Source organism: Fusarium redolens (genome assembly GCF_020744475.1).
Source record: "Fusarium redolens strain MPI-CAGE-AT-0023 chromosome Unknown BKA55scaffold_4, whole genome shotgun sequence".
Classification (NCBI taxonomy): domain Eukaryota; kingdom Fungi; phylum Ascomycota; class Sordariomycetes; order Hypocreales; family Nectriaceae; genus Fusarium; species Fusarium redolens.
In genome coordinates this window covers 922,846-948,154 of record NW_025763667.1, presented here as the reverse complement: position 1 = coordinate 948,154, position 25,309 = coordinate 922,846, and the positions used below count along the sequence as shown (strand labels likewise).

The 25,309-nt window shown below is 48.9% G+C and overlaps 10 protein-coding genes across 10 annotated transcripts; 7 read left to right on the top strand and 3 right to left on the bottom strand.

Moving 5' to 3' along the window:
* Positions 1-2,013: 2,013 nt before the first annotated feature.
* Positions 2,014-4,126, top strand: BKA55DRAFT_504054 (FAD binding domain-containing protein; the record flags this gene model as incomplete). The annotated part of the gene is made up of 4 exons (XM_046187062.1): positions 2,014-2,047; positions 2,120-2,188; positions 2,278-2,515; positions 2,572-4,126. The coding sequence occupies 4 exons, from the start codon at positions 2,014-2,016 to the stop codon at positions 4,124-4,126; spliced, it is 1,896 nt and encodes a 631-aa protein (XP_046052870.1).
* Positions 4,127-7,115: 2,989 nt separating this feature from the next.
* On the top strand, positions 7,116-9,302 carry BKA55DRAFT_591221 (general substrate transporter; the record flags this gene model as incomplete). Its single annotated transcript, XM_046195210.1, has 4 exons — positions 7,116-7,231; positions 7,343-7,553; positions 7,600-7,901; positions 7,955-9,302. 4 exons carry the CDS (start codon positions 7,116-7,118, stop codon positions 9,300-9,302), a joined length of 1,977 nt encoding a protein of 658 aa, XP_046052869.1.
* A 526-nt stretch (positions 9,303-9,828) lies between these two features.
* On the top strand, positions 9,829-12,448 carry BKA55DRAFT_637332 (uncharacterized protein). Its single transcript, XM_046197055.1, has 2 exons — positions 9,829-11,565; positions 11,668-12,448. Exons 1-2 carry the CDS (start codon positions 10,321-10,323, stop codon positions 12,139-12,141), a joined length of 1,719 nt encoding a protein of 572 aa, XP_046052868.1. The 5' UTR covers positions 9,829-10,320; the 3' UTR covers positions 12,142-12,448.
* Positions 12,449-12,514: 66 nt separating this feature from the next.
* Positions 12,515-14,028, bottom strand: BKA55DRAFT_637330 (uncharacterized protein). Its single transcript, XM_046197054.1, has 3 exons — positions 13,660-14,028; positions 13,122-13,612; positions 12,515-13,072 (listed from the first exon to the last, which is right to left on the bottom strand). The coding sequence occupies exons 1-3, from the start codon at positions 13,919-13,921 to the stop codon at positions 12,716-12,718; spliced, it is 1,110 nt and encodes a 369-aa protein (XP_046052867.1). The 5' UTR covers positions 13,922-14,028; the 3' UTR covers positions 12,515-12,715.
* A 135-nt stretch (positions 14,029-14,163) lies between these two features.
* BKA55DRAFT_560073 (P-loop containing nucleoside triphosphate hydrolase protein) lies at positions 14,164-15,289 on the top strand. Its single transcript, XM_046192061.1, has one exon. It carries the CDS (start codon positions 14,333-14,335, stop codon positions 15,266-15,268), a length of 936 nt encoding a protein of 311 aa, XP_046052866.1. The 5' UTR covers positions 14,164-14,332; the 3' UTR covers positions 15,269-15,289.
* Positions 15,288-17,509, bottom strand: BKA55DRAFT_504468 (fungal-specific transcription factor domain-containing protein; the record flags this gene model as incomplete). Its single annotated transcript, XM_046187097.1, has 2 exons — positions 15,288-15,951; positions 16,002-17,509. The coding sequence occupies 2 exons, from the start codon at positions 17,507-17,509 to the stop codon at positions 15,288-15,290; spliced, it is 2,172 nt and encodes a 723-aa protein (XP_046052865.1).
* A 498-nt stretch (positions 17,510-18,007) lies between these two features.
* On the top strand, positions 18,008-18,571 carry BKA55DRAFT_535995 (uncharacterized protein; the record flags this gene model as incomplete). Its single annotated transcript, XM_046189765.1, has 2 exons — positions 18,008-18,047; positions 18,099-18,571. 2 exons carry the CDS (start codon positions 18,008-18,010, stop codon positions 18,569-18,571), a joined length of 513 nt encoding a protein of 170 aa, XP_046052864.1.
* Positions 18,572-20,114: 1,543 nt separating this feature from the next.
* Positions 20,115-20,663, top strand: BKA55DRAFT_535994 (uncharacterized protein; the record flags this gene model as incomplete). Its single annotated transcript, XM_046189764.1, has 1 exon — positions 20,115-20,663. The coding sequence occupies one exon, from the start codon at positions 20,115-20,117 to the stop codon at positions 20,661-20,663; it is 549 nt and encodes a 182-aa protein (XP_046052863.1).
* Positions 20,664-21,743: 1,080 nt separating this feature from the next.
* On the bottom strand, positions 21,744-23,098 carry BKA55DRAFT_608402 (uncharacterized protein). The gene is made up of 2 exons (XM_046196621.1): positions 22,323-23,098; positions 21,744-22,271 (listed from the first exon to the last, which is right to left on the bottom strand). The coding sequence occupies exons 1-2, from the start codon at positions 22,988-22,990 to the stop codon at positions 21,818-21,820; spliced, it is 1,122 nt and encodes a 373-aa protein (XP_046052862.1). The 5' UTR covers positions 22,991-23,098; the 3' UTR covers positions 21,744-21,817.
* A 387-nt stretch (positions 23,099-23,485) lies between these two features.
* On the top strand, positions 23,486-25,296 carry BKA55DRAFT_591215 (general substrate transporter; the record flags this gene model as incomplete). Its single annotated transcript, XM_046195209.1, has 5 exons — positions 23,486-23,545; positions 23,611-23,716; positions 23,768-24,129; positions 24,188-24,333; positions 24,387-25,296. 5 exons carry the CDS (start codon positions 23,486-23,488, stop codon positions 25,294-25,296), a joined length of 1,584 nt encoding a protein of 527 aa, XP_046052861.1.
* Positions 25,297-25,309: the final 13 nt, after the last annotated feature.

Here is a 25,309-nt window from a genome sequence, read left to right as displayed (position 1 = left end):
GTGTATGGCGCTTCTCCTACCCGGTAGTATAGTGATTAAGGGTCATGTTATCTACGTCATTGGCTTTAAGATTGAACCCTGCATAAAGAGTCCCTCTTGCAAAGATGAGAAAGGGTTCAGCAAAGCAACAGGTAGACCGTCTAAACTGCGGGTTACAATCAGGCTGATTCGACTCGGACTCTGAGTTCCATTGATCCTTCGGTACTGATATTCACATGTGAAAATATGCTGAGTCAGCCCCCAGATTTCAGTAAGACGGCAGAGGTTCTGGACAAATGGATAAGCAGAAGTGGCGGAGGCTCAGGCAATTTCCGGGGTCAGATGATGCACGTGTAAGAGAATCTGGGGAAAACATAAACCAAGGAGGAATTCCATCCCCAGAGAAAGAAGGCAGACAAGACTTTCACGTGCTTTTTAGAACTGTAAGCGAATGAGCGACGTCGAAAAAGAAACCAGCTGACCAGGTCAAACTGTCACAAGCCTGAGAATGAATGCCTGTCACTGGACCTCTAGTCATGAACGTGGGGAAGACGGCGTCATGGACAAGATGCGGGAGGGTTTCAGTTATGCAGACGATTCATGTGCTTTTTTGGAGGAGATAGCATGTGAAAGTCTGATGTTTTATTGAACTCACTGACACAAGTGTGGAATTGATCAGTTCAGATCACGTGTACGGTACGAGTTCATGTTTGAGTGATCCGTGGTGTGTCCGGTTACTTGGCCGAGGTGGTCGGTCACAAGTCCGGCTGGTGTGGGGTTTGGAGAAGAGATTCATGATTGGATGAGTCTCAAGTGTCAGAACGAGGAGAAAGAAGAAGAGTGAGGAGATTGCATGAGGAGAATGTTTTTTCACATGCTCAGAGTTATAATAAAATACATAGACGAGATATAATACACCGGTTAAAGACCATGCTCCCATGATAGACTCCCCTTTAGACAATTCGGAACCACGGAACCAAGGAACGACAAAAGTGTTAACTCAACACCTTAGCCTGTTGCTTGGTAGCTTTCCCCACAATGTCCTTCAGAAGCGGAGACCTCGGCACATCAGTCGCGAGAGAGAGCATTGTCGGTGGGTTGCCCGGTCGCCTGGTAGACAATTGCGATGCGGTGTTTCGGCGTAGCTTACGGCGAGGGCAGCGAGTAACTGAGCCGAAGTGATCTTTGTTGGGGACAGAATGTGGACTAGAAACTATAGGCCCCTCAATTGGTGAGAGATCCCAAGTTTACAGAGTATTACACCTCAATAGACGAGTAAATGTTCATATGGAAGGCAACTGATAGAATTGATGCACTTCCCCCAATCCCCAAATTCTAGCTGTAGCGGGGGTGGATACAGGGAACTGACGCTAAGTCTCAGTGGGCATTGCAGCCGCTTCCGGGGAGCAATCCTAGGCCTTGGCCTTGCTATGCTGAGAAAACGGTGGCATCTGATTTGCTGCAGCTCAAAAGTCCGTCAGGTCAGTGTTTGCGACAGTCATGAACAGAGAGGCCAAAAGGTATAAAAAAGTGCCTTTTAACAGTTGAGAGAAGGGTAAAAGTATAGATACATCATTCGACTTGAAGTAATAGAGAGATTTACGCTGTTTTTATGGTAAAACAAGTAGTTGGACCTCGTTGATGACACACGTCGTTAAACTCACCTCTCTCCTCAGGTGGCCCACGCCCGCTCTTTTTTGCACGCGCTCATCATTCATGGTTCGACCTCGGCATCCACTACTGGGTAACGCCTTGCTACTGTACCCTTGGATCTTTCGGTTCGGTGCTTGCCTCTCGCCCTCGGCCTTGTTGGCGTCCATGTCCATCGATCGAATCGCATACAGTACTAAATAAGAACTTGTCCCTTGATCCTCCTCTTCCTCCAACTTTTTTCTTTTTGAACTTGTATTCTTATCCCCCCCTCCCAAGAAACTAACTCTCCATCTCCCTTTTTCTCTTGTATTCTGCGTGAGAGTCTGCCGTGTCATCTTTATACCCTCCCCATATACTCACATACAAAACACACACGCAATAATGGCTCCTAGAGTGATTGTCGTTGGCGGTGGCCGTAAGTTGACACTGATTCGCCTCTCGGAGGTGTTGCGCGATGTGTTGCGACGATTCTAACTTCTGTTCCCAGTGTCTGGTCTGTCTGCTGCACACACCATTTACTTGGCTGGTGGCAACGTCGTTGTCCTCGACAAGCAGGGTAAGTTGGTTCCGAATCTCACTAAGCCAGCGCATTGAAGCGCCTGGACTTACTAGACCGCAACATTCACTGACATACGCTTCCTGTAGGCTTCTTCGGTGGAAACTCTACCAAGGCTACTTCCGGTATCAACGGTGCTCTCACAAGGACGCAGGTTGAGACTGGCATTCCCGACAGCGTTCAGCAGTTCTACGATGATACCCTCAAGTCCGCCCGTGACAAGGCTAGACCCGACCTTATCAAGGTCCTTACCTACAAGTCCGCTGCTGCTGTCGAGTGGCTTCAGGATGAGTTCAACCTCGATCTCACCCTCGTCTCTCGTCTCGGGTATGTTCAATTCGCCTCCCGTCGCATTGCAAACAGTAACCTAACAATCATCACAGTGGCCACTCCCAGCCCCGAACCCACCGAGGTCACGATGCCAAGTTCCCCGGTATGGCCATCACCTACGCCCTGATGCAGCGCCTCGAGGAGCTTGCCGAGAGCGAACCCGGCCGTGTCGAGATCATCAAGAAGGCCCGCGTCACCGAGCTTAACAAGGAGGGCAACAAGGTCACTGGTGTCAAGTACGAGTACAACGGCGAGATTGTCTCCATCGACGGTCCCGTCGTCCTCGCTACTGGTGGCTACGCTGCTGATTTCTCCGACTCTTCTCTGCTCAAGAAGCACCGACCTGATACCTATGGCCTTGCCACCACAAACGGCACACACGCTACTGGTGACGGTCAGAAGATGGTTATGGCCATTGGCGGTAACGGTATTGACATGGACAAGGTCCAAGTCCACCCCACAGGTCTCGTTGACCCCAAGGACCCCGGCTCCAAGTGGAAGTTCCTCGCTGCTGAGGCTCTCCGTGGTGAGGGTGGCCTCCTCCTCAACGCCGATGGTGACCGATTCTGTGACGAGCTTGGCCACCGTGATTACGTCTCCGGCATGATGTGGGAGGAGAAGAAGAGGAACAAGTTCCCCATCCGCCTTATTCTTAACTCCAAGGCCTCCAAGGTCCTTGACTTCCACACTCGCCACTACTCTGGTCGTGGTCTCATGAAGAAGATGACCGGTAAGGAGCTTGCCAAGGAGATTGGCTGCACTCCTGAGCACCTCCAGAAGACCTTCTCTACCTACAACGACATTGCCGATGGCAAGCAGAAGGACCCCTGGGGCAAGAAGTTCTTCCACAACTTGCCCGTCAACGTTGACGATGACTTCCACGTCGCCGTCATGGAGCCCGTTCTCCACTTCACCATGGGTGGTATTGAGATCAATGACAAGGCTCAGGTCCTCAACCAGGAGAAGCAGCCCTTCGAGGGTCTCTACGCCTGTGGTGAGTTGGCTGGTGGTGTTCACGGTGCCAACCGTCTTGGTGGTTCTTCTCTTCTCGGCTGTGTTGTCTACGGCCGTGTTGCCGGTGACACTGCTAGCAACTACCTCTTCCAGAACGCTCTTAAGGGCGGTGCCGGCAGCGCTGCTGAGCGTGTTGGTCAGATCTCTCTGCACCTCGACCCTTCAGTCCCCAACCAGGTGACTGTCTCCTGGGGTGCTCCCGGCGCCGCTCCCTCAGGCTCTGGTGCTCCTTCAAAGGTTGACGAGCAGGCTACCGCCTCTGCTGGTCCTAACCCTACCAAGGACGACGGTGCCAAGGCTGCTAAGCCCAACGACCCCAAGGCCTTCAAGGTCCCTGAGAAGGAGTTCACCATGGAGGAGATTGCCAAGCACAACACCAAGGACAACGTCTGGGTCGCCGTCAAGGGTGTCGTCATGGACCTCAGCAACTGGCTCGAGGAGCACCCCGGTGGCGTACAGGCCATCCTGAACTTCATGGGCCGCGACGCGACTGAGGAGTTCGAGATGCTGCACGACGACGAGGTCATCCCTAAGTACGCGCCCCAGCAAGTCATTGGCCGCGTCAAGGGCCAGGAGGTTACTCTCGAGCCTTAGGTCGAATGTCTGATGTAACTATGGTGACGCGGCGATGACTATTGTGTGATTTTTTGTGCGAGCTTTTGTAGTACCCTATGCCCGCCAAAAAAGGGGGCTCTGGCAAATATTAGGCGTCTGGGATTTTTGTATTCATAGGCGGGATGCATGCAAGCTTGTTGCTAAATCTAGTTTATACAAATTTATGAAGATATTGTTAACATTCAGTAACCCGTTTCTGTGCAGTTTGTCTGGTGGTGAAACTTGGTTGTTGGCGGCTGTGTTGGCCAATGGTAAGGATGGTGGCTTGGAGGTTATTGAACATTGCACTTGTATCACGGAGGATTTTTACTTTGCTAGATATGCTGTGCCTGACGATCAGGTTTATTTGGGAATGTTTCAGTCTGTTACACTCTACGCGGCCCTGAGAATACGTTGCATCGATGATAGTAGGACTGAATACAACAATGACAGGTTGTGCCACTTTCGAGATCTTTTGACATCCAGCAGCGATGTATTTGACCTCACACACGCACACCTTTCCGTCCGCTCTCCCGACAATTCCAACTAAGCCACCATACACAAGAAATATATGAATTTCTCTTTATGATCTGATATGTCCAGTAGAGATGACCGCCGTCCGCAGTAAGCGGCATTTCTGACACGCTACCAAAGAACGGCTCGGCCTTATGTCGTTAACCCATGTTTCAACCCCAGCCTTTCTGCACCCCACAGAGCATGTCTTAGGATGAAAAGAACACTGTAGTGCATCCGTGGTACTTGAAGAATGCTGCACTGTAGGTACCTGACTGCTATGTGTCAATAGGGTGACAATGAAACTTGACCTATCTAAATATACTCGGCGGAGTCTCCATTGTATGATCTGATGGCTATAGCACAGATCTTGTTATTGCATTTGACAGGACGCAAAGGGACCCTCATCAGTGAGCGTACTCCGAAAAGGGCGGGATAACATTCTGTCGTACCGAGTCTTATTGTACCAGCCACAAGTGAATACGCCAAGCAAGCACCGTCGCATGACCTGAGAAACTCGCTGTTGGTGATGTGATGGGGAGAAGAAGTTCAAGGTGCTGTACGCCTCGACCAATCGCCAAATCAAATCAAATCAAATCAAATCAAAGTGCTAGAATTCTTTCTTGTCTCTGACCGTGTTTTCGGCTCCCGAGCGGTTGAACCCGTTCTTGTGGGAAAGGGTTTAAGTATTGATCAGACCATATTTGAAGCTTAAAAAGCCCCTCAACGAAGAAAAAATCGCTTGTCGTATCCCCATTCTTTGTTCAAAATCATGAACTTGATCTTGGCTCTGCCTACAAGGGTGTCGTTGGTCAAGTATTCAGTACCGGGCCCGGACTAAAACCCCGGGGTGATTTGTCTGGGGGAAACTGGAGACTGTGTGACTTCGCACGTAGCACAAAAGTACTGGTCCTGCAATTAGAATTGATTATGGAGTGTGAAGGGACTTGTCTCTACAGTTTGGGGAGAAAAGGGAATGCGGTGCTAGGCCGGGGTAAGCGCTGCATGGCGGCGGCGCTGTTGAGGGTTGGAGTGGCTACGTGCGGGATACAGTGTTTTGACTGTGCTCTTGGCGTGAATTCTGGAGTGAGGTGAACTGCAATGTTCATCCGAACATCCTGAAGGAATTTTTGGTGGAGTTGCTGATGACCCAAGCACTAAAACACTATCAATAACTCTAAAGCCAGCATTAATTATCGTGAGGTTGGAAGACATAATGGCTTGCATGAGAACAACCTGATTCCGAATCCGAATTTTCGGAATGTAAATCCATACTTTGTTCTTACCGCGGAATATTACCGAGAGTTATCACCCTTGAATTGAGATGCATGAATGCAGCTAACAACGGACTGTCCTCGGGGCCCGAAAAATGACAAGAGAGCTTCTTTGTTGCTCAATACCTATCATCCCGTCTTTTGCGACAATAATGTTAACAATACCCCCATTCTCAAGTCTGTGATATGTAAAATCCCATCATAAAATCCTCATAAGTAAGGTAGTTCAGTACCACCCACTGCCACACAATTCTGTATACGAATTTCCTGATTTTCTTGCATTTCTAGCCTGCGTACGACATGAAACTATGGCTTGGTCGTTTATGAGCTGAAAAAAAAAAGAGAGAAGCTCCCCTGTTTCTCTCTCAGGTCTTGCTCGGACAGGGACCGTGTCAATGTGACTCAGTTTCAGATTCGGGGAACTCAAGACAAGCTCGAGGGCAGTGCTTGGATTGCTGCGCGTGCTGTGCAAGGTGAAAATAATGTCCTGAACCGTGATGTTTGTGTAATGATATTAGAGGCCTTTTTTGAAGGTATCCTTTTGCTGGAGAGTTGGGTTGATTTTGAGGGGGATCGCACTGTAGACTCGCTTAGCTCAGCCACTCTACGCTCGTTCCAGCATGAAGAACCCACTGGTATGGCTTGACGAGGTTCCAGTGGCTGCAGGTCAGGGAGCCAATGCTGAAGCTTGACTGGAAGAGGAATGGTCAGGCTTTGGAGGGATGATCATTTCTGCTTTTGCCTCCTTGTCTGGAGATGGGAGTCTCTCGCCATTCACGTCTGCCCCTCTCTGTGGTCTTCCTTTTGAGTCTCTTCTGAGCGCTGAGTGGAAGACACTTTGAGCATCAAGACTCAAACTTACTATCGACCCTACTATTTCATCTATTCTACTCCTTTCTATTTTCACTTCTGGCTACGTACCACGTGCTCTCTCCTCTCCTTTTAAAGACTAGCGAAGCATTGACTTTGACCATTACCATACCAAAAGGTATTCCGTACCCAGTGCGAGGACTAACACTACAACGGCCAGGCTAGAAGGTCGACCAGTGGCCAGTCCCATCCAAATATTACCCACACGGAATCGCCCAATGTCCCCCCGTTGATCTTCTCAACCCTTCAACCTCCACCAAAATCTCGCCGACCCGGAGCCTTTCGCTCTTGATACCTCTGACCCTGGATTGACGACTTCAACACCCGACACCATGGCCATTGCCATGGGCTGGCAGAAACCCGACAATGTCGCGGGCTCGTCGGCGCCGGCCATCATGGTCGGTCTCTTCGTTGCCTCTGGCGGGTTGCTGTTCGGCTACGATACTGGGTAAGACTGACCACCATTTTCTTTTGACTTTGAATGCCTTCGGAGATGGATGAATCACGACATACGATGGTCGAATATGCTGCACCGACGATGTTATTCATGCGGAGGGAGATGCTGGGACCCATCGACGATACTCATGTTCGATTTTGACGATGCGACGACTGCGGCGGACTCGTGTGACATGCATGACGAAGCCATCACCACATATATCTCAAAAGAACGCAAAGCAATATCGCCGGAGGAAGTGCAAGAAGGAAACGCAACAAGGGCGATATACGAACCTCCCACGAGAAACTCGACTCGATTCTCCGACTACCGACATGTCCATACCAGCCCATTTCATCGCGTCACATCATTTTGACAGCCAGAAACTAACCATATCTCTTTACAGAGCCATCAACGGCATCCTTGCCATGGCAGAGTTCAAGGAGCAGTTCGGAAAGCACACAAATTGCCACGACGAAAAGGGTGCCCTTGACATTTGTACAAAAGACTCATCTATTATTGTCGCCATCCTCAGCGCTGGCACTGCCCTCGGTGCTCTACTTGCTGCACCTACTGGCGATTCTCTAGGCCGTCGCAAGACCCTTCTTGTGGCCGTGGGCATTTTCTGCCTCGGCGCCATCTTCCAAGTTTGCGCTAACAACATAGATTTGTTACTGGTTGGGAGGTATGTCCACCTCATCCTCCATATGGAAGACAATGTCGTTAATATGTTCCTAGATTCTTCGCTGGCGTTGGCGTCGGCCTCATCTCTGTCCTTGTTCCATTATATCAGTCTGAAATGGCACCCAAATGGATCAGAGGTACTCTCGTCTGCGCATATCAACTATCAATCACAATTGGTCTCCTCTCCGCTTCTGTAGTCAACATTCTCGCCTCCAAACTCAACAACTCCTCCGCATACCGTATCCCTCTAGGTCTTCAGATTGTGCCAGCCATTATCCTCACCGGCGGTCTATTATTGTTACCAGAAACACCTCGATTCCTTGTCAAGAAGGGTCTTCACACCGAGGCCGGTCTCTCACTCAGTCGACTTCGACGATTAGACATTACACATCCAGCGCTCGTTGACGAATTACAAGAAATGATAGCAAACCACCAATACGAACTAACATTAGGCCCTGACAGTTATAAAGACATCTTTATTGGTTCACCACACCTTGGTCGACGAACATTTACTGGTTGCGGTCTGCAAATGCTTCAACAGCTCACCGGTATTAACTTCATAATGTACTACAGCACGACCTTCTTCGACGGTGCCGGCGTCGAAAGTCCATACACCAAATCGCTTATTATCAACGTCATCAATGTTGTGTCGACAGTACCAGGCCTGTTGGTCATCGAACGTTGGGGTCGACGGAAGCTTTTGATGATCGGAGCCCTTGGAATGGCCGGCTGCCAACTCCTCATGGCGTCATTCGATACCGCGACAGGGCAGAGTTATGAAAAAGCATCCCAGACCATCCTCATCACATTCTGTGCCATCAACATCTTCTTCTTTGCTGCATCTTGGGGACCCGTGGTGTGGGTTGTAACATCAGAGATTTATCCCCTCAAAGTCCGTGCAAAGGCCATGTCGGTTTCAACAGCGTCAAACTGGCTTCTCAACTTTGGTATCGCCTACAGTGCGCCTTTCTTAGTTGGATCAGGACCAGGCAACGCTTCCTTTGGACCAAAGATTTTCTTTATTTGGGGCGCCTTTTGCATTTTGGCGGTCTTCTTTGTGTGGTGTAATGTGTACGAAACAAGCAAGATCAGCCTGGAACAGATCGACGAGATGTACGAACGAGTGAATCACGCGTGGAACAGCAAGTCATTCGAACCGAGCTGGAGTTTCCAACAGATGCTCAACGATGGTTGGTCACCGAGCGCCCAACCACCTGCAGGTCACGAGCTGCAAACAACGACGACTGCATCAAGCGCAGACACAACTTTGGGTGACGGTGATGCATCATCAATCACCGTGAATCAGAACAATAACAACAGTTCATCGCCTAGTAACAACAACAATGACCAGAACAAGGGTCCACCGCCGATGGCCATGGCCAATGTCGACTTCAGCTATTAGGCTCTATGTCGCCGAATTGTTTGTCTATATTGCGTGTCTTTTGCCTGGACGTCACATAAGGAATCAGCGATGGAGTTCATGACGAGGTGGAGTTAGTGGGGTTTACGCGTTATTGTCATGTCATGGTCATTGATTGATTTCATTGTCATTTTATATGGATTCTGTTTCTTTGTTTGTTGCCCATCACATCAACTCAAATCGTCCCTCAGTTTGGGGCTACGGATGGACTGTCGGTACCGGGGACTTGGCTGGGTTGGATACCAAACTTGGCTCTTGGACATCTTTTTCATGATTTACCTACCATCTTTTCAGGGAGTCACAGTGTTTTATGTCGTCGATGAATGGATACCCGGATACCCTGTGGGCAGCGGCTAATTGTCGAGAGGAGCGAAGGTGACGGCGCATGGCCACGGATGGATTTCTTGGGGTTGCAGAAAGGACAGCGCGTTCGATGATCGATCTGATTACCTGTCGGCTACCAAATACCAGCATTTTTTGAACATTTACACGCTTCTACTGTCGTCCACCAATCTCTTGTGACGTAAATGAACTCTGCCGCTGGGTTACATACGCTGTTGACTTCACTTGTCACCAGCGAACATGCCCCTGTGCACTAGGTCACTAGAAGTCTATGACCTTGTTCTTCAATCAGGCACCGAAACTGCCTCGCCCTTGACTCTGGTCACTGTTGACAATACGTAAACAGTCAAAGCGTGCTTTGAGCAGTGCCGGACCTGTCTCTCACCCCGAAGATAAAAGCTTCCCATACTCCCGTTCTTAGCCTTTTCTACCTAACAAGCTTTCTTTCCCACAAACCTTCTAACGTCTCGCACAAATCTGCAGTTGACACCTAAGCAGTCTATAATCTTATAACTTATATCACTACTTCTTCTACTACTTCCATCTGCTTAGAGGAACCTCAGCGACTTAACGCCTATATACCTTTGACAGGTTCGGAGATACGACACCCATAACATCTCTATAAACACTCCCTGCCTCTCTTGGACATCTGCCCAGCATGTCGGACATTTCTGACGCCTTCGACCGCGTCCACCCAGACTTTGTCGACTTGTTGATCCGTAGCAACCTCCTCCCCGGCGAGGCAGGTGACGGCCTCTCGGAGTCAAATCTGGCCAGGTTAATTTACATTGCTCTAGAACTTGCAGAGGAGGACGAGCAGATTTTCCTGCTCTCTAGAATCATAACTGAGGATGAGTTGGCCGTTGAGCGACTGCGCAGCCCCGAAGTTCGCAATACCCACCACCGAGTCGTGCTGGATCGCGTCGAGAGAAGGGCTGCTTTTCGCGATGCCGCAAGCGACCCTGCACCTGAACGAGGAAACGGCGAGGACTGCCTTATTTGTGGCGAGGACGCTCACGTTAGAGCTCCCTGCGGCTGCAACTATTGCTTGACTTGCTACCGCGAAGCCATTCGAGTCGGTCTTCGTTCCCAAGAAGAGTTTCCTCCCAGATGCTGCCAGTCTTTCGATGTACAGGCTATTGAACTTGCACGCGCCCCTGCTTTGGTTCACCTTTTCCGTCAGATGCAAGAGGAAGCTGATGTGCCGATCCACGACAGACTATACTGCCACGACGGTAATTGCGCAGCGTTCATTCCACCTCATCGTAACGGGCATTGTTTGTTCTGCGATACGCACACATGCCGCGACTGCGGTGAGCGAGGCCATCCAGGCCAGCCCTGCCGAGAGGGAGCCGCTGAAGAAGATGTCTGGGCTACCATGGACGAGAACCGAACAGTGAACTGTCCCGGCTGCGGCAGAATGATCGAGCTCGCAGAGGCATGCAACCACATGACATGCCCCTGCGGCCAAGAGTTCTGCTTTATTTGCGGTCGAGAGTGGCATGCACACGATTGTCCCCCCTATGGTGGCTTTCACCTTATGGTGCCCATGAGGGATCGTCCAGGTAGGAAGCCACCGCAGTTTCGTCGTCGCCCACACCGTACGGAGGAAGCGGCAGCGGATAGGGCTGATGCGATGTTGAGAATCCCACAGTTGCGTCCTATGCCTGGTGAAGAGGAGCGAGTTCCGCTTAGAATCGGGGGGCCACAGAGAGTTATTCGACCTCTGGTGTTACCTCCTCCTCAGGAACCACAGGAGCAACGCCGTCGTGGGGAACATCATGGACGGGAACTTAATCATGGAGAAAGGAATCGAGGTGCATATGAACATGGGCGAAATCGCAGACGAGCCGAAAGACGAGCTGGTGGGCCAGCAGAACCACGCAGAGTTGAGCCTCTAATGGTAGGTCGTCCACACAACCCCCCTCGCAATCCGGAAATGCCTGGAAACATGTTTCGCAGAGGTGGAGATATGAGAATAACTAACCAGATTGTCGATGTACAGCGCCGATATGCGCCTGAAATGCGAATGGAACGCCAGCGCGAGGGTGGCCGTGTGGTCGTCGATGCTATCATGCCCGGCATGGGCCGCATGCAGATCAACGAGCAACGCATTGAGAGGCCACCGGCAAGAGATGATCGCCGTCCTCTCGGACCTCATCCAAATGAGATGGATGCACCTCAGATAGACGGGCCTCGCCGTGACATGGTATACAACGTGAGACATGGGTTCTGGGAGGACCTCGAGCCTCAGACCCCTCTTCCTCTGGACGCTGAGGACAGGCGCAGAAACAATGATAGACTTCTTGCGATGAATCGCGAAGCGGCTCGCCTGGCGCAGAATCCACCCCGCCAGCAGGGCAGGAATCGCGAAGTCGAGTATAATGATCATGATTATGACGAAGTATTTATCGATTCCGATGATGAGGTATACGGTGGCCCCGGTTTCGGCTGGGATCCTCGTGCTCATGGTTATTGAGCAAGGTAAGGGAGATGTCATTTTTGCAAATCGCACCGTCTTGAAGTTACAGAGCTTGGGCGCAACTCCTAACCTGGCCTCCGTAGAACTCTGCTCCTACGCCAGTCGAGGATTGGTATTGCAGTCGCGGTAGAAAAGAGGTGGGAGGATGTATTGGACATTCTGTAGGGCCCATTGGTGTCTAGTATTCGATTGATGGGGTTGCTCAAGATACAGTGATCTTTGGCGTTTGAGGTGGATACGGGGTGATGCAGGATACAAGAGGGAATTAAAATTTATGGCAGTATTTTCTTTTCCAGATTGTGTTTGACTACTTGTTTCTACATGACCGATGATTCTCAAAGTCTACAATTCTTGCTCATGAATTATGCAACTCGTCGATGATAACCCGCGCAGCACAAGGGCCGATCTATAATATTGACATAGGGAGCCCGCTCCAACAGGCTCAATATGGTAGACACAGCAATTCCCCGTGTAGGCACAAGAGAACAAAGGCACCGAACAACTACTGTTGATAAAGACATACAAAGACACGGGCTGTTCATTTTCTACCATCTTATGTAGTTACTAACCCTCACTTAGAACTCTTGCCAAGACTCTTCTTGATCTCTGCCACAACTGCAGCCGTGACCTCCTTAGTAGTCGCCTTTCCGCCAAGATCTTGTGTAAGGACACCTGAAGCAGTGACATTCTCAACGCACTCCATCAACTTTGTGGAGGCTTCCTCTTCACCTAACCATGCAAGCATTTCAGCTGCTGTCCAGAAGGTAGCTACTGGGTTGGCGACACCCTTGCCAGTGATGTCGAAAGCAGAACCGTGGATGGGCTCAAACATAGAGGGATTCTCACGGCTGGGGTCGAGGTTGCTTGTTGGTGCGATGCCGATTGAACCAGCGAGGGCAGCAGCAAGATCAGAGAGAATATCAGCGTGCTAGAGTCTGTCAGTTCAATGTCTTCCAAGGAGTAGGTAGTGGACTTACCAAGTTGCTAGCAACAATAGTATCGATGCTCTCAGGCTTAAGAACCATCTTTGTAGTCATAGCATCAACCAACATCTTCTCGACAGTGACCTCCGGAAAGTCCTTGGCAACCTCTGCCGCAACCTCATCCCACAGCACCATACCATTCCTCTGCGCATTGCTCTTGGTAACAACAGTCAAATGCTTCCTGGGTCTCTTCTGCGCAACTTCAAACGAGAAGCGAATAAGCCTGTTAACAGCGTGTCGAGTGAAAATAGCGACTTCTGTGGCAACTTCCCAAGGGTGACCGCGGTGTGAGCGACCGCCTTGGCCGGCGTATTCACCTTCGCTGTTCTCGCGGATGATAACCCAGTCGAGATCACCGGTTTTGCAGTTGCGAAGGGGAGATTGTGTGCCGCGCATGATGCGTGTTGGACGAACGTTGGCATATTGCTGGAAGGGCTGGCAGATTGCGAGACGAAGACCCCAGAGGGAAATATGATCAGGAACATCTAACAGCATAAATAACAAGTTTATCAGAATGTTCAGTGAGACTTACCAGGAGCTCCAACGGCGCCGAAGAGGATAGCATCGTGCTTCTTCAACTGCTCAAGACCACCATCAGGAATATACTTTCCAGTCTTTTTGTAAGTATCCGAACTCCAATCATAGTGAGTAAAGTCAAGATCAAAAGTCTGAAGAGTATCGGCGAGAGCGTTTAAAGCCTCGATACCAGCGGAAATAACCTCAGGACCGATTCCATCAGCTGGGATGGAAGCAATGCTGTAGGATTTTATGGCGGTGACTGCAGACGGAGACATGATGAGTTTGTAGAGACTTGTGATGAGAATTGAAGATGTTGATGAGTTGTATAAGATAGATATGTTATACTTATATATACAAAGATGTCGGATTGAGAGTATGTTAGTCTTGGCTTTGTGTGGAGGTGGGCGGACTTGGAAATGTCCGCCGCAACATCACATTGCCCGGACCGGGTAAGGAAGTGGGCGGTACTTCAAGTCCGTCGTGATTTGACGCTTTTCCGTGAATAGTGGCTTATGATGCGGGGAATGTTTGTCCATCATTAAGAAGAGTTCGGAAGTTGGCTATGAGGGACTTTTCTTTTCTTTGTCTTCTATGATATCTCGAGGGTTAATTTGTTTATCGATCACTTACTTTCTCCTTGTAAATGTAATCACGAAAGCCCCAATATCTTACAATACCTCACCACCATGATTGACCCAAAAGCCATTAATGCCGTCCTGGACATCTTTGTCCCTGCAATCCAAGCTCGTCGGAAGAACTCCTCAAGGCCATTCGTTCTAGGCCTTTCTGGCCTTCAAGGCAGTGGCAAATCAACATGGGCTGCAGCTCTTTCCCAAGCTCTCACGAATCAACACAATCTCAAGACTCGCATGTTATCCCTGGATGATCTCTATCATGACCATCCAGAACTTGTGGCCCTTCGAGAAGCGAACCCAGATAACGGTCTTCTTCAAAGCCGTGGCCAACCTGGAACTCACGATGAGGTTCTAGCGAAGGACTTCTTCGATCAAGTTCTTGGGCGAGTTGAGAGTGATAAGAAGGTCGTCAAGTGGCCAGCTTATGATAAGAGTCTTCACAGCGGTCAGGGTGGGAGGGTTCCAGTTGAAAAATGGGAGGAAGTTCCACTGAATGAGGGCCTTGATGTTCTGATCTTTGAGGGCTGGGCTCTTGGCTTCAAACCTCTAACTGACGAGGAAGTCAAGAGAAAGTGGGAGAAAGCTAAAGCGTCAGAAGCACAGCAGTCTGAAGAATGGGCTCTTACGAATACGCTGGCGAGCCATGATCCAAGTCACCTTCTCCTCATCAACGAGAACTTGAGAAGATACTGCGAGACATTTTCTGGACCACAGCACTTTGACGGGTTTCTGCATCTGAGTACAGATAGACTCGTCCAGGTTTACGAGTGGAGGTTAGGTCAAGAGAGGGCGTTGAGGCAGCACAAACCGGGTATGACGGATGAGCAGGTTATCAAGTTTGTGAAAGGGTATATGCCTGCTTATGAACTGTTCCTTGAACGTCTTCAGAAGGAGAACTTTTTCAAAGACGAGGGATCTAACGACAAGAAGCATATACAGGTGGTATTGAACAAGGACCGGGAGGTTATTCAAGTGAAGGAGGTATAATGTATTAATATTAGTGATACTATCGTAAATAATTCCAAGTTGGATCAACAGAAGCGTCAAACTCCGCGTTTACAAGAAAGGGGTTGTCGATAGCGCTGAATGAACTCGCAAACAGCTGATCATACCACATCATTGATTCATGGCCTTCAAGTGGTATGTTATCCATACTCAGCCCAGGCGGCCCTTCTGGATTCAGTGATGTATTTGGCGTGGAGAGAAAGTCATTCGAATATGGGACTTGGGAATTGTGTGGCTGGGAGTAAGGTATGTCTTGAGATACTATACCCGTAGAATGATACGTCGTCCGTGGTCGCTTATTTTGTTGCGGTCTGAAGGGCTGAGTGGAGGATAACCCTTGGAAGTTTTGGGTGTTGGAAGACGTGTTTGGGGGAATAGAAGTCGGGCTGTCTCTTGTTTCAATACCCTGAGATTGAGCATTATGTTGTCTCGGAGGTCTTGTAGGAGTAGTATTTTCACCACCCCGTACTTGGTTTCCGACACTAGGCGAGAAACTGCGTGTTGTGATGATCGCATCTACCGGAGATTCAATCATCGTTGGACGCTCTTGAGAGAGCTCTTGAACTGTAGAAGTCAGTTCGTCAATGGCCCCAAGGCAGTATTCAGGCCACGATGTGTCTCGCGCAGCTAGATGACCTAGGATATCCTTCGCCGCAGCAACATGTCTAAGAAACTGTCAGAGAAAGTTGAGGAAAGGAAGAGGAGAAGCCCATACCTCATTGCACTTCCTAGATGGACCTGCTTTTCAAAGGCAGCGTGGATGAGAACGAATGCACTGATCCAGATAGACCACGTGAAAGAAGGCCATAGCAAGGGTGCCTGTGACCTCGCACTACTTGAGTCGAGTTGCAACTGATGCCGATTGCGATGCTTCTTCAGTATTATCAGGATGGATTTTGCAGCTGATATGCATGCTTGGAAGGCGGATGAGTATGATGAAGATGGATGTTCGGAGGCGAGGCCAGGCCTGTTCAAGCATATTGCCGATTCATGCTTCAGAACTAAGAGCATGACTTTGTGATGTTCAGATATTGCTGGAGTAGTTGAGCTCATATCGGCTAAATCGTCCTCTTCTACCGCGTCTTGTATCTCATTGAACCATTTCGCCAACTCAGCCTGGACGAAAGCTGCTCGATCCGCAGTATCCTGTCGTTGTAGCATGGATTTATTCCTGAGCTCAAGAATAAGTCCACGTATCCGAGCATGCTTCGCCACGAACGTAAGGAGCTGTAATCTTTCCGCATTTTCTTCTCTGTTCGTTATTGTATGACGCTCTTCGCCTGGATAACAGACATCCAAGTCATCGTCCTGAATGTCGAGAGGTAGTCCAAGAGACTGGCAGAGAAGCCTTTCCAGGATGTAGATGCACCAGAAGACTCGTCTTCGAACTGAGACTTCCTTATCTGTGAAGAAGGGATATCGTGCTGGGCATCGATGAAGGCCCATGTGAAATGCTGTACGAACGATGAGTCCGCCTAATCTCGACGCAGCATTCAAACAAAGCATCGAAGTGAGGAAGAGTTGGATAGCTAAAGCTGCTTGTGTTGAACGTATCGATGCAGGTTGGCTCAAGGCGAATTGTGAACTCGCTAACGCATCGTCCACGCTGTTGAAGAGAAATATCTTCGGAATCGGTTTTTGAAAAGCATTAGCCTGCCGACTATCCGCCAAAGATATCGAAAGAACAGACTTGAGGATAACCCCGTCAATAGAGTTGAGAGATGAAATCCCATTTTTAGAAACTTCCTCAAATAACCCAAGAACTTCCGGTCCATGAAGAAACGGGAGAACAGGATGCCACGCCTCAAAATAACTCTTCGACCACTCAACAAAGTCCTCAAAACTCGGCCCTTCCACTGCATTATCACAAACTTCATCATCTCTCCAAAGAAAATGCTCTCGATTTCTTCTTATCGAAGCATCCTGACGAAGTTGGTCGTCTTCACCGGGAATAAGCGTATTTATAGTCGACGACCCAGGTTCTGTAGTTCTTGATGCAGATCTCTTGGCAAGGCGAAGATGAACAGCACGAATATAGTGAATTCCACTACCGCTTCCTACGAATCGAGCGGCGTCGTGTTCGCCTGTATCGCGCATCAATCCATATTCGCGGCCAGGTTGAGACGTTGAGTGTTTTCGTTTTTGGCCCTGAGGCTCTGAATGACCTAAGGTTGAGTGAGATGCCGTTTCGATATTATCGTATGGTGAATGGTGAGAAGACATTTCCACTTTACATCCTCATAATCCCAGTTTGTGAAGGTGATGGCTTGTGAGGATTGCCAAGCTTGGAGGGAGTAAGCTGAAGTCCAAGCTGAAGCTGCAAAAGTGCTAGTGTCGCGTCGGACAAAGAAAAGGCCGAGGCGGGGTTGAACAAGTCATTCTGCTTGTGGAGCGACGTTTGACTCTGGGGAACTCGATCGATACAGATGCTGCACAAGGATTAGTCCTTGTGTAAGTGAATTGTTTATATGGCGAATGATGAGGCTTCGGTTGAGCAAGAGGCTGAGAGGCAGTTAAATCCAATAGCGTGCAGTCATTGTCGGCAGCGGAAACGCAAGGTGAGATCTCATGCCCCAGTCACGATTCTGGGGAAAGGAGAATGCCTTTTACTAAATTGAGTACTCGCTAGTGTGACAGGCAATTGTAAGTGTTTCAGATACTCATCGGAGAGATCGTCGTGCTAACGGCTGTTGTTCAGGCCGCATTGTCTGCAATGCACCAATGATCCTACCAACTGCCATTATCCAGAACAAAACAAGAGGTATCACTACCATGCTCACTCATATCAGCCACTTTAAATGTTAATGGAAAGTCAGAGGTCTTCCAATTGGATTTATTACGAGACTGGAGGCTCGTCTTGCAGAGACGGAAGAAGCTCTATTCCGACTTGTGCACTCTAACGATGACCCTAACAACAGTCACATCTCACTCAAGCCTTCATCACAAAGGAAAGACGACCGCATAAGAGAATGGGACAGTCTTCCTCTCGGGAATGTGGATGAAATAAGAGCATGGTATCGAAATAGATCAGAACAAAACGACCCGCCAGCCCAGCATGACGCTTTGATGGAAGGAGACCAACGTGAGCGATCTATTCATGTCACACCACCCGAGTCAGAGCCTATGGAGTTCACTGGTGACGTTGGAGATGACCAGGGAGATACAATTGTCCTGCCGGATGCTGATGATGGTGTTATGCCAAGGAATGACAATCAGACTCAGGAAGAGCCTGGTGGAAGCAAAGCCAAGGCGATGGAACAGAAACACCCAAATATGTACTTTTAGAGCATCTATTACTTAATACACCGTCATATTCGACCTAGAAATATCCAAGGAGTCCCTAATTGACCTCGACTATCTTCATATTCTTGTCTCTGTTTACCCCGATAGACCTCAAGAGCCTTCTATCTTGGCCACTTTGTCTCGCACCATGGTCTTACCACATATACCATGCCAACTTTCGAGTTAATTGTTGATTAGGCTTATCAAGTTACTTTAGTCGAAGGATTGCCGGTGGGGAGCCAGCTCCAACAGTGATCACGTCAGATTACGGCTTCTCAGGGTGATGCCTGTCTCCAACGTCTCTTGAAGGCGACGGCTCAGTTATGGAAAAGGCACAATTGAAGTCATCCGACTCCTCTGATCCTAATTCTATTTTAAGATTAACAGAAGTTATGCACTGTTGATCTCGTTTGTCCACAGCTCTTGAGTGTGCGTTGTTATTCTTAGGATGGTCAAAGTCGCGTCCACGTGTCGAAGAATCAAGCCATCTCACTATAGTGGATAGGCTCATTTAATGAAAAAGCAGTTTTCTATTACAGAAGAAGAAAAAAGTAATATGATTAGAAGCAACGTGTTATTAATTTGTAGCTCTTGGTATGCCAACTTCATCCGTCTAAAGCTTGTGATACTTACGAGCTTGCGACTTGGTCATTATAAGCTTAGGATGGTCTTGGGATTAATTACCCTAAGTTTATCTCAATTATGCTAAACTTAGTAAACCTTTATAAGTTTAGGATAGACTTACAATATCTTTAGGGAATTAGTCTGGCATTTCAATAATATGGATATTGCTGAACTGGATTTCATTCAGCACTAGGATTATGAGGCGTACATTGAAGTGTTTGATGCCAGCCAGCATTGCTCAGCACCAAATTCCGTGCTTCGAGTCATAAAATTTCCCAAAGGCAACCTAACCATGTTTAGAATAATCCCTTGTATTCAAGAACCCAATCCATGATGACCTGCAGCTGCTAGTCAAAGTGAGGCCTCTGGAAATTTTCAGCCATTGAGCGGCTTGGTGAGGGCGTCACCATTAGATAATGGCTTGCCTTAGCAAAATGGCGTACACTAATAGCCACCTTGAGCCTTAGGTTGAATGCAAGCATAGCTTTGTGAAGCCACCACTTCTCACAGTATGAAGAACCATTACGCAACAATGGCAGAGTTGGATCAAGATAGAAGCGAAGGATCACGAAGAGCCAAAGTTCCATCTGTACGAGATTTTACTTTTTGGTGGCCGATTACGTATGACTTCAGCTCCAAAGACTCCGCTATACTGAAGGATCTGACATTAATTTGCCATGGAAGTCGGGACATCGGGGGCCGAAAACCACAGTACGGCAAAATCCGCCGCTGGCGAGTCTGAGCTGCGAAGCTTCCTTCAATCCAGCTGATGCACCACCCTCCAGGGATAAGTCATGGCGTAGTGCGCGTGGCATTGACTGACCGCTCATTGACATGCTAATAAGGCTTAGTACGTGACACCAAGACTCTGTCTGTAGTAAGCTGATATTTTCCGTTGCGCAAGTACCATTACCATTATAGCATGTATGACCGACAGCCCGATGGACAATGTGCTCCTGGTACTGGCTTCTTCCAAGTCTGCGCCAATGGCTTCCGCGGCTGCTGCAAATCTGATGCTTGCACTGGCAACGCTGGTGTTTGCCCCGATAAGAAGACCAAGCGATCTGACGACCCTACCGTCTGCCCCCCTGGAGCCGGTTTCTTCCAGTCTTGCTCCAACGGCTTCCGTGGATGCTGCAAGTCCGACGCCTGCTCCGGCTCAGCCCCCATCTGCCCCGACACTGTCGCCAAGCGCTCCGATGACCCCACCGTCTGCCCTCCCGGAACCGGCTTCTTCCAGTCCTGCTCCAACGGCTTCCGCGGCTGCTGCAAGGGCGATGCCTGCGGTAACACCTGGTGCCCCGACTACAAGACCGGTACCTACGAGCCCGCCCAGACTCTCCAGGTCAAGGCTCGCGCTGACGGTACTTGCCGCCCTGGCACCGGTTTCTTCCAGGTCTGCGCCAATGGCTTCAAGGGATGCTGCAAGAAGGACGCTTGCTCTCAGAAGAAGCCTGTCTGCCCCAAGTAAGAGGCATTTTTTTCACATTTCCAGTCATGGTTTTACATTGGCATAGCGTTGCATAGAACATTACTAGCGTGCATAGATAGATTTGGGTTTTGTCGATTTTGTTTGGAACAGTCCTTTATGAGTTACTATGGCATTTGATTGAGCTACTCTTCTTGATATTTACTTATTTAGAGCATTGATTTTGTCGGACACGATAAAAATCTAACTAATACACTCCTTTAAAAATTTGAGTCTCTGCTGCTTGATTCCGTGAACCATTGATAAGAAGAGGGCTTCAAACATTCTTCGTAAAAGTCTCGCGTGAGTGACTGTAGGCTGTAGAGGTACGTTGTTCAATTACCAAGCCGCTTAGACATCTTCATCTTAGTGTAGCCTTTGTATTTGCACTTGACGATAGCCTTCTCTCTGTGCCATTGGCGACGAAGTAGTACCAACATGACATTCTGAAGACTCCCACCACAGCCGCCACGATCAGGAAGACAGCACAGCAAAGAAGGCGTGTCAATTCCCAGCAGCGAACATGAAAAATCAGTTCCCCTATGAGTAAAGGGACTGCCACAACCAGGAGTAGTATTTGGTGCAGTAAAGCTCCCCTCACGGCTGATTTGAGTCGACCGATGCTGCTTATCCACCCGCGAAAGAATAGTGGCAAGACAAATAAGACCAGAAAGACGAGTGCCAGGCCAGTACGAATGATATTATTATCCATTTCCCAGAGGCGCTCGGCATAGGTGAGCCACAGTACGCCTTCCAGGTGCAACCAGAGAACACTTGGCAGTACAAACTTGTCGAATGCTCTTAGAGGTAGTCTTGTCTGAGACACATCGTGTCTATAGCCAGGAAGCTCACATTCCGAGGCCATTAATTCTGGAAGAGAAGATGACATAGTTGTATGGATTTCAACGCGATGATAATGTTGATGTCGTGATGATCTTGTTGAGTTGCGCGGGGTTGAGTCTTGGCTGAGCTGAGGTCTTAAGTTTGGCTGTGCTTCACAACCCTATGACGAAAACGTAGCTTGGCATCTTGGAGAATACAAGGTACCGGCTGAAAATGATCTTTTATTGAGTCTGTTAGTATGCTCACTCTATAAATATAGTGTTCTCTTTTTATAATGCTCAGTTGACTTATATACATGCCAGCTATAACACTGATCAAGACTTATACCTATCAGCACCAGCCCTCAAAATCATCTGGAACAGCTCAACATCTTTCCTAGCATCCGCCGCACTAGTCTTAGGCACTTTGCCTCCAACGACGCAATCATAAAGATCTAACATCTCTAACGTATACGGATCCTCATACGTCTTCCTGATAGTCCTCTCCTGGAATCCTCCATCTCCAATCTTTTCCCGGATCGTCATGATCACGGGCAGACCTTTGACGTAAGGAGAGTCAAAGTTAACTCGTACAATCTTGTTGACAGAATAAACTTCGATGTGTGCGTCGAATTGAGGTACACCACTGAGACCTGACTCATATGTAACAGGGAAATCATCGTATTGGAATAGCACGCTGAAGATACCGGGGAGTGTTAGGACGGCACCGGCCACGGACTTGGGCATGCCGAGGATCTCGCGCATTGCTGAGAGATCGTGAGTTCCAAGGCTATATCAGAAGTTAGCTTTGATGTGTTACTGTAAGGTGAAGATGACTTACGCTCCCAGAACCCTCAGCATTCTTTGGGACTGAGGTGTATTTGGCACCCCAAACTCCTTGACAAGAGCTTGCTCAAAGATATCTGCCTCTCGTCGGTTTCTATCCTGACCATCCGCCTCAGTGAAGTCATTGAATTTCTGAGGAAACGTGCCGTTCTGCTCAACAAAGGTGGAGTTAGGCCCAATGATATCCCTCACTCTCGCATAGTGAATCTTTTCCATGCCCCCAATCTCTTCCACAGCATCGATAAAAGCAGTAGCGTAGCGTCGCATCGTCCCTACAAACACTTTGCCATTTGAAACCTTCTCTGCTTCAAGAAGTCTGTCTATGTCTCGGAAACATGTGGCCGCTGGCTTCTCGATAAGACAGTACTTATGATTCTTGAGAGCGAGAATGCCATGTTCGACGTGGTATGCATCGGCATTGGCGATTAGGACCACGTCGACATCTGGTGAGGAGCAGAGTTCTTCAGGGTTGGTGGTTGTCTTGGGAGTACCGCCCTGGACTTTGGTGGAGCAATGCGCGAGAGACTGTTTGGAGATGTCGCAGAGATAAGTTGTTTGGAACTTATGGGACAGAAAGTTGATGTTGGGGATATGTGCGACTTGGGAGATCTCTCCGCAGCCGATGATTCCAACCCGAAGGATGCGATCTGATGCGCTTGACATAGTGATGTCTTAATTGAATGACTGGTCCTAATGTCTTGGACTCTTGGAGGCTGTAACAAAAAAAGGTATAAGTCACAGTCTGATGAGTTAAACAAGAGCTATTTATCCTTCCTCTCCTCTGTCATCAATACGTAGTACCCGGTGGGTTGGAGTAGTCTATCACTCCTCCAGCTGCTTTCCCCACATACCGCTACTCCCCGACACCAAAACAGTATTCAGCTCCGCTACTCCGCGAAAGGATCATGACTCAGTCCCTGGCTACGCACCATGCCAAAATGTAACCATACTTTATTTTCTTCCCCATGGGGTCACCAAGTTTCCTCGGTTACGGGGAACGAAAATCCGGGGTCTAGATGAGCATCCAAATGCTTTAAAAGGAGCTTGTCATCCTCCTCTTGTGGACCTCCCCGTTCCCTCAAATCACCAAGTCATCGTGGTTATCTGACGCGCCCGAGTACTAATCGTCATCCTCTCGTATCACTCTGGCTTTCGATCATGGGTGTCTTTTCACGTAAGAAAGAAGCCGAATTGGCTGTTGGATCGGAGCTCTCGCGAGTATGACACCTCCTCATCTCTCCCCTCCATTCTTCGCTGCCCAGACTAACGGCTCTCCTATACAGGTTCTTCCTCAAGATCCAAAACCATGGTATAGGACTTGGCATCTTGTCAAGCTTAATTTATGCCTTTTGGTGCCTTTGTTCTCTTCTGCCTCCGTTGGCTACGATGGTATACTTCCTTTCTCCTCATGGTTCCCGGCCAAACTCTGACATGGCCTAGGATCAATGATGAATGGTCTCCAAACTCTGCCCCAATGGCGTGAGTTTTTCGGCAACCCGGAGGGCGCACTTCTCGGCCTCATGAACTCGGTTTATCCTCTCGGCAAAGTCGTATCCCTCTTCGCAGTCTCATACATCTGTGATCGTTGGGGACGCAAGCTTCCTATCCTTATTGGCCTCGTTACCTGCATTGGTTTTGCAACTCTCCAAGGACTCTCGCAGAACCTCCACAGCTTCATCATTGCGAGGGCTTTCTTGGGCTTCTTCACTAGCTTTATCGGCCAGCCCAGCCCCATCATCATCACAGAGCTCGCATACCCGACGCAGCGAGGAAAAGTAACCGCTCTATATAATACTTTCTTTGTAAGTCTGAACTCGGTCTTCCTTTGCATTGTTATACTAATCACGTACGTGGTTTTAGTACTTTGGCTCTATTTTCGCTGCTTGGTGTACCTACGGCACCTTCAAGAACCCAACAACTTGGAGCTGGCGAATTCCATCTCTTCTACAAGGTGCATTACCTGTCATGCAACTTTTGGGCGTTTACTTCCTGCCAGAATCTCCCAGGTATGAACTTCAAATCATTTGACATTTTGCAGAAGCTGATACAACTGATTTAGATGGCTCGTTTCCAAAGGCCGCAAGGCAGAAGCACGAAAAGTCCTCGCAGAGTTCCACGCTGGCGGCGATCTCGAGTCTCCCCTCGTTGAGTTCGAAATGCAAGAGATAGAGCTTGCGCTTACTCAAGAAGCTGATGCTATCTCTGCTGTTTCATGGGCTGAGCTCTTCCGCACTCCAGCTAACCGAAAGCGTACACTTATTGCTGTCATCGTTGGTTGGTTCGCTCAATGGAACGGCGTCGGAGTCGTCAGCTACTATCTTGTTCTCGTTCTCAACACTATTGGTATCACCAAGGTCAAGGACCAGACTCTTATCAACGGCCTCTTGCAAATCTTCAACTGGCTTGCATCGACTTTCCTAGGCGCGTTGATGGTTGATCGCTTAGGCCGAAGAACCTTGTTCCTCCTCTCTACAGGTGGCATGCTGGTATCTTATGTCATTTGGACCGGTCTTACTGCTCATTTCGTCAGCAGTCGTGATGAGTCGACAGGCCGAGCTGTGGTCGCCTTCATCTTCATCTTCTATCTATTTTACGACATTGCCTGGACACCTCTTCTTCAAGCATACCCCGTCGAAATCTTCCCCTATACGCTACGAGGACGCGGTCTTTCCATTACCTACATCTCAACTTTCACTGGTCTTATTGTCGGCAATCAGGTGAACCCGATCGCCATGAAAGCCATCACCTGGAAATACTACATCGTCTTTTGTTGTATCCTTGCCGTTCTCTTTATCATCATTTGGTTCTTGTTCCCTGAAACGAAGGGACATACGCTTGAGGAGATCCGGGAAGTCTTCGAAGGGAAGCTTGATGACCAGGATAAGTTGGCCAAGGTTGAATCAGCTATTGGAGAGGAGAACACGGGACAGAAGGGCGGCAACGCGAAGCAAGTCGAGATCGCCAACTAGGTTGACATGTACG

Coding starts and splice junctions, on each gene's coding strand:
- BKA55DRAFT_637332 (XM_046197055.1), top strand. CDS start 10,321: ATGTCGGACATTTCTGACGCCTTCGACCGCGTCCACCCAGACTTTGTC. Junction 11,566..11,667: donor GCAGAGTTGAGCCTCTAATG/GTAGGTCGTCCA, acceptor GTCGATGTACAG/CGCCGATATGCGCCTGAAAT.
- BKA55DRAFT_637330 (XM_046197054.1), bottom strand. CDS start 13,921: ATGTCTCCGTCTGCAGTCACCGCCATAAAATCCTACAGCATTGCTTCC. Junction 13,613..13,659: donor CGGCGCCGTTGGAGCTCCTG/GTAAGTCTCACT, acceptor TTATGCTGTTAG/ATGTTCCTGATCATATTTCC. Junction 13,073..13,121: donor CTATTGTTGCTAGCAACTTG/GTAAGTCCACTA, acceptor GACAGACTCTAG/CACGCTGATATTCTCTCTGA.
- BKA55DRAFT_560073 (XM_046192061.1), top strand. CDS start 14,333: ATGATTGACCCAAAAGCCATTAATGCCGTCCTGGACATCTTTGTCCCT.
- BKA55DRAFT_608402 (XM_046196621.1), bottom strand. CDS start 22,990: ATGTCAAGCGCATCAGATCGCATCCTTCGGGTTGGAATCATCGGCTGC. Junction 22,272..22,322: donor ATGCTGAGGGTTCTGGGAGC/GTAAGTCATCTT, acceptor CTTCTGATATAG/CCTTGGAACTCACGATCTCT.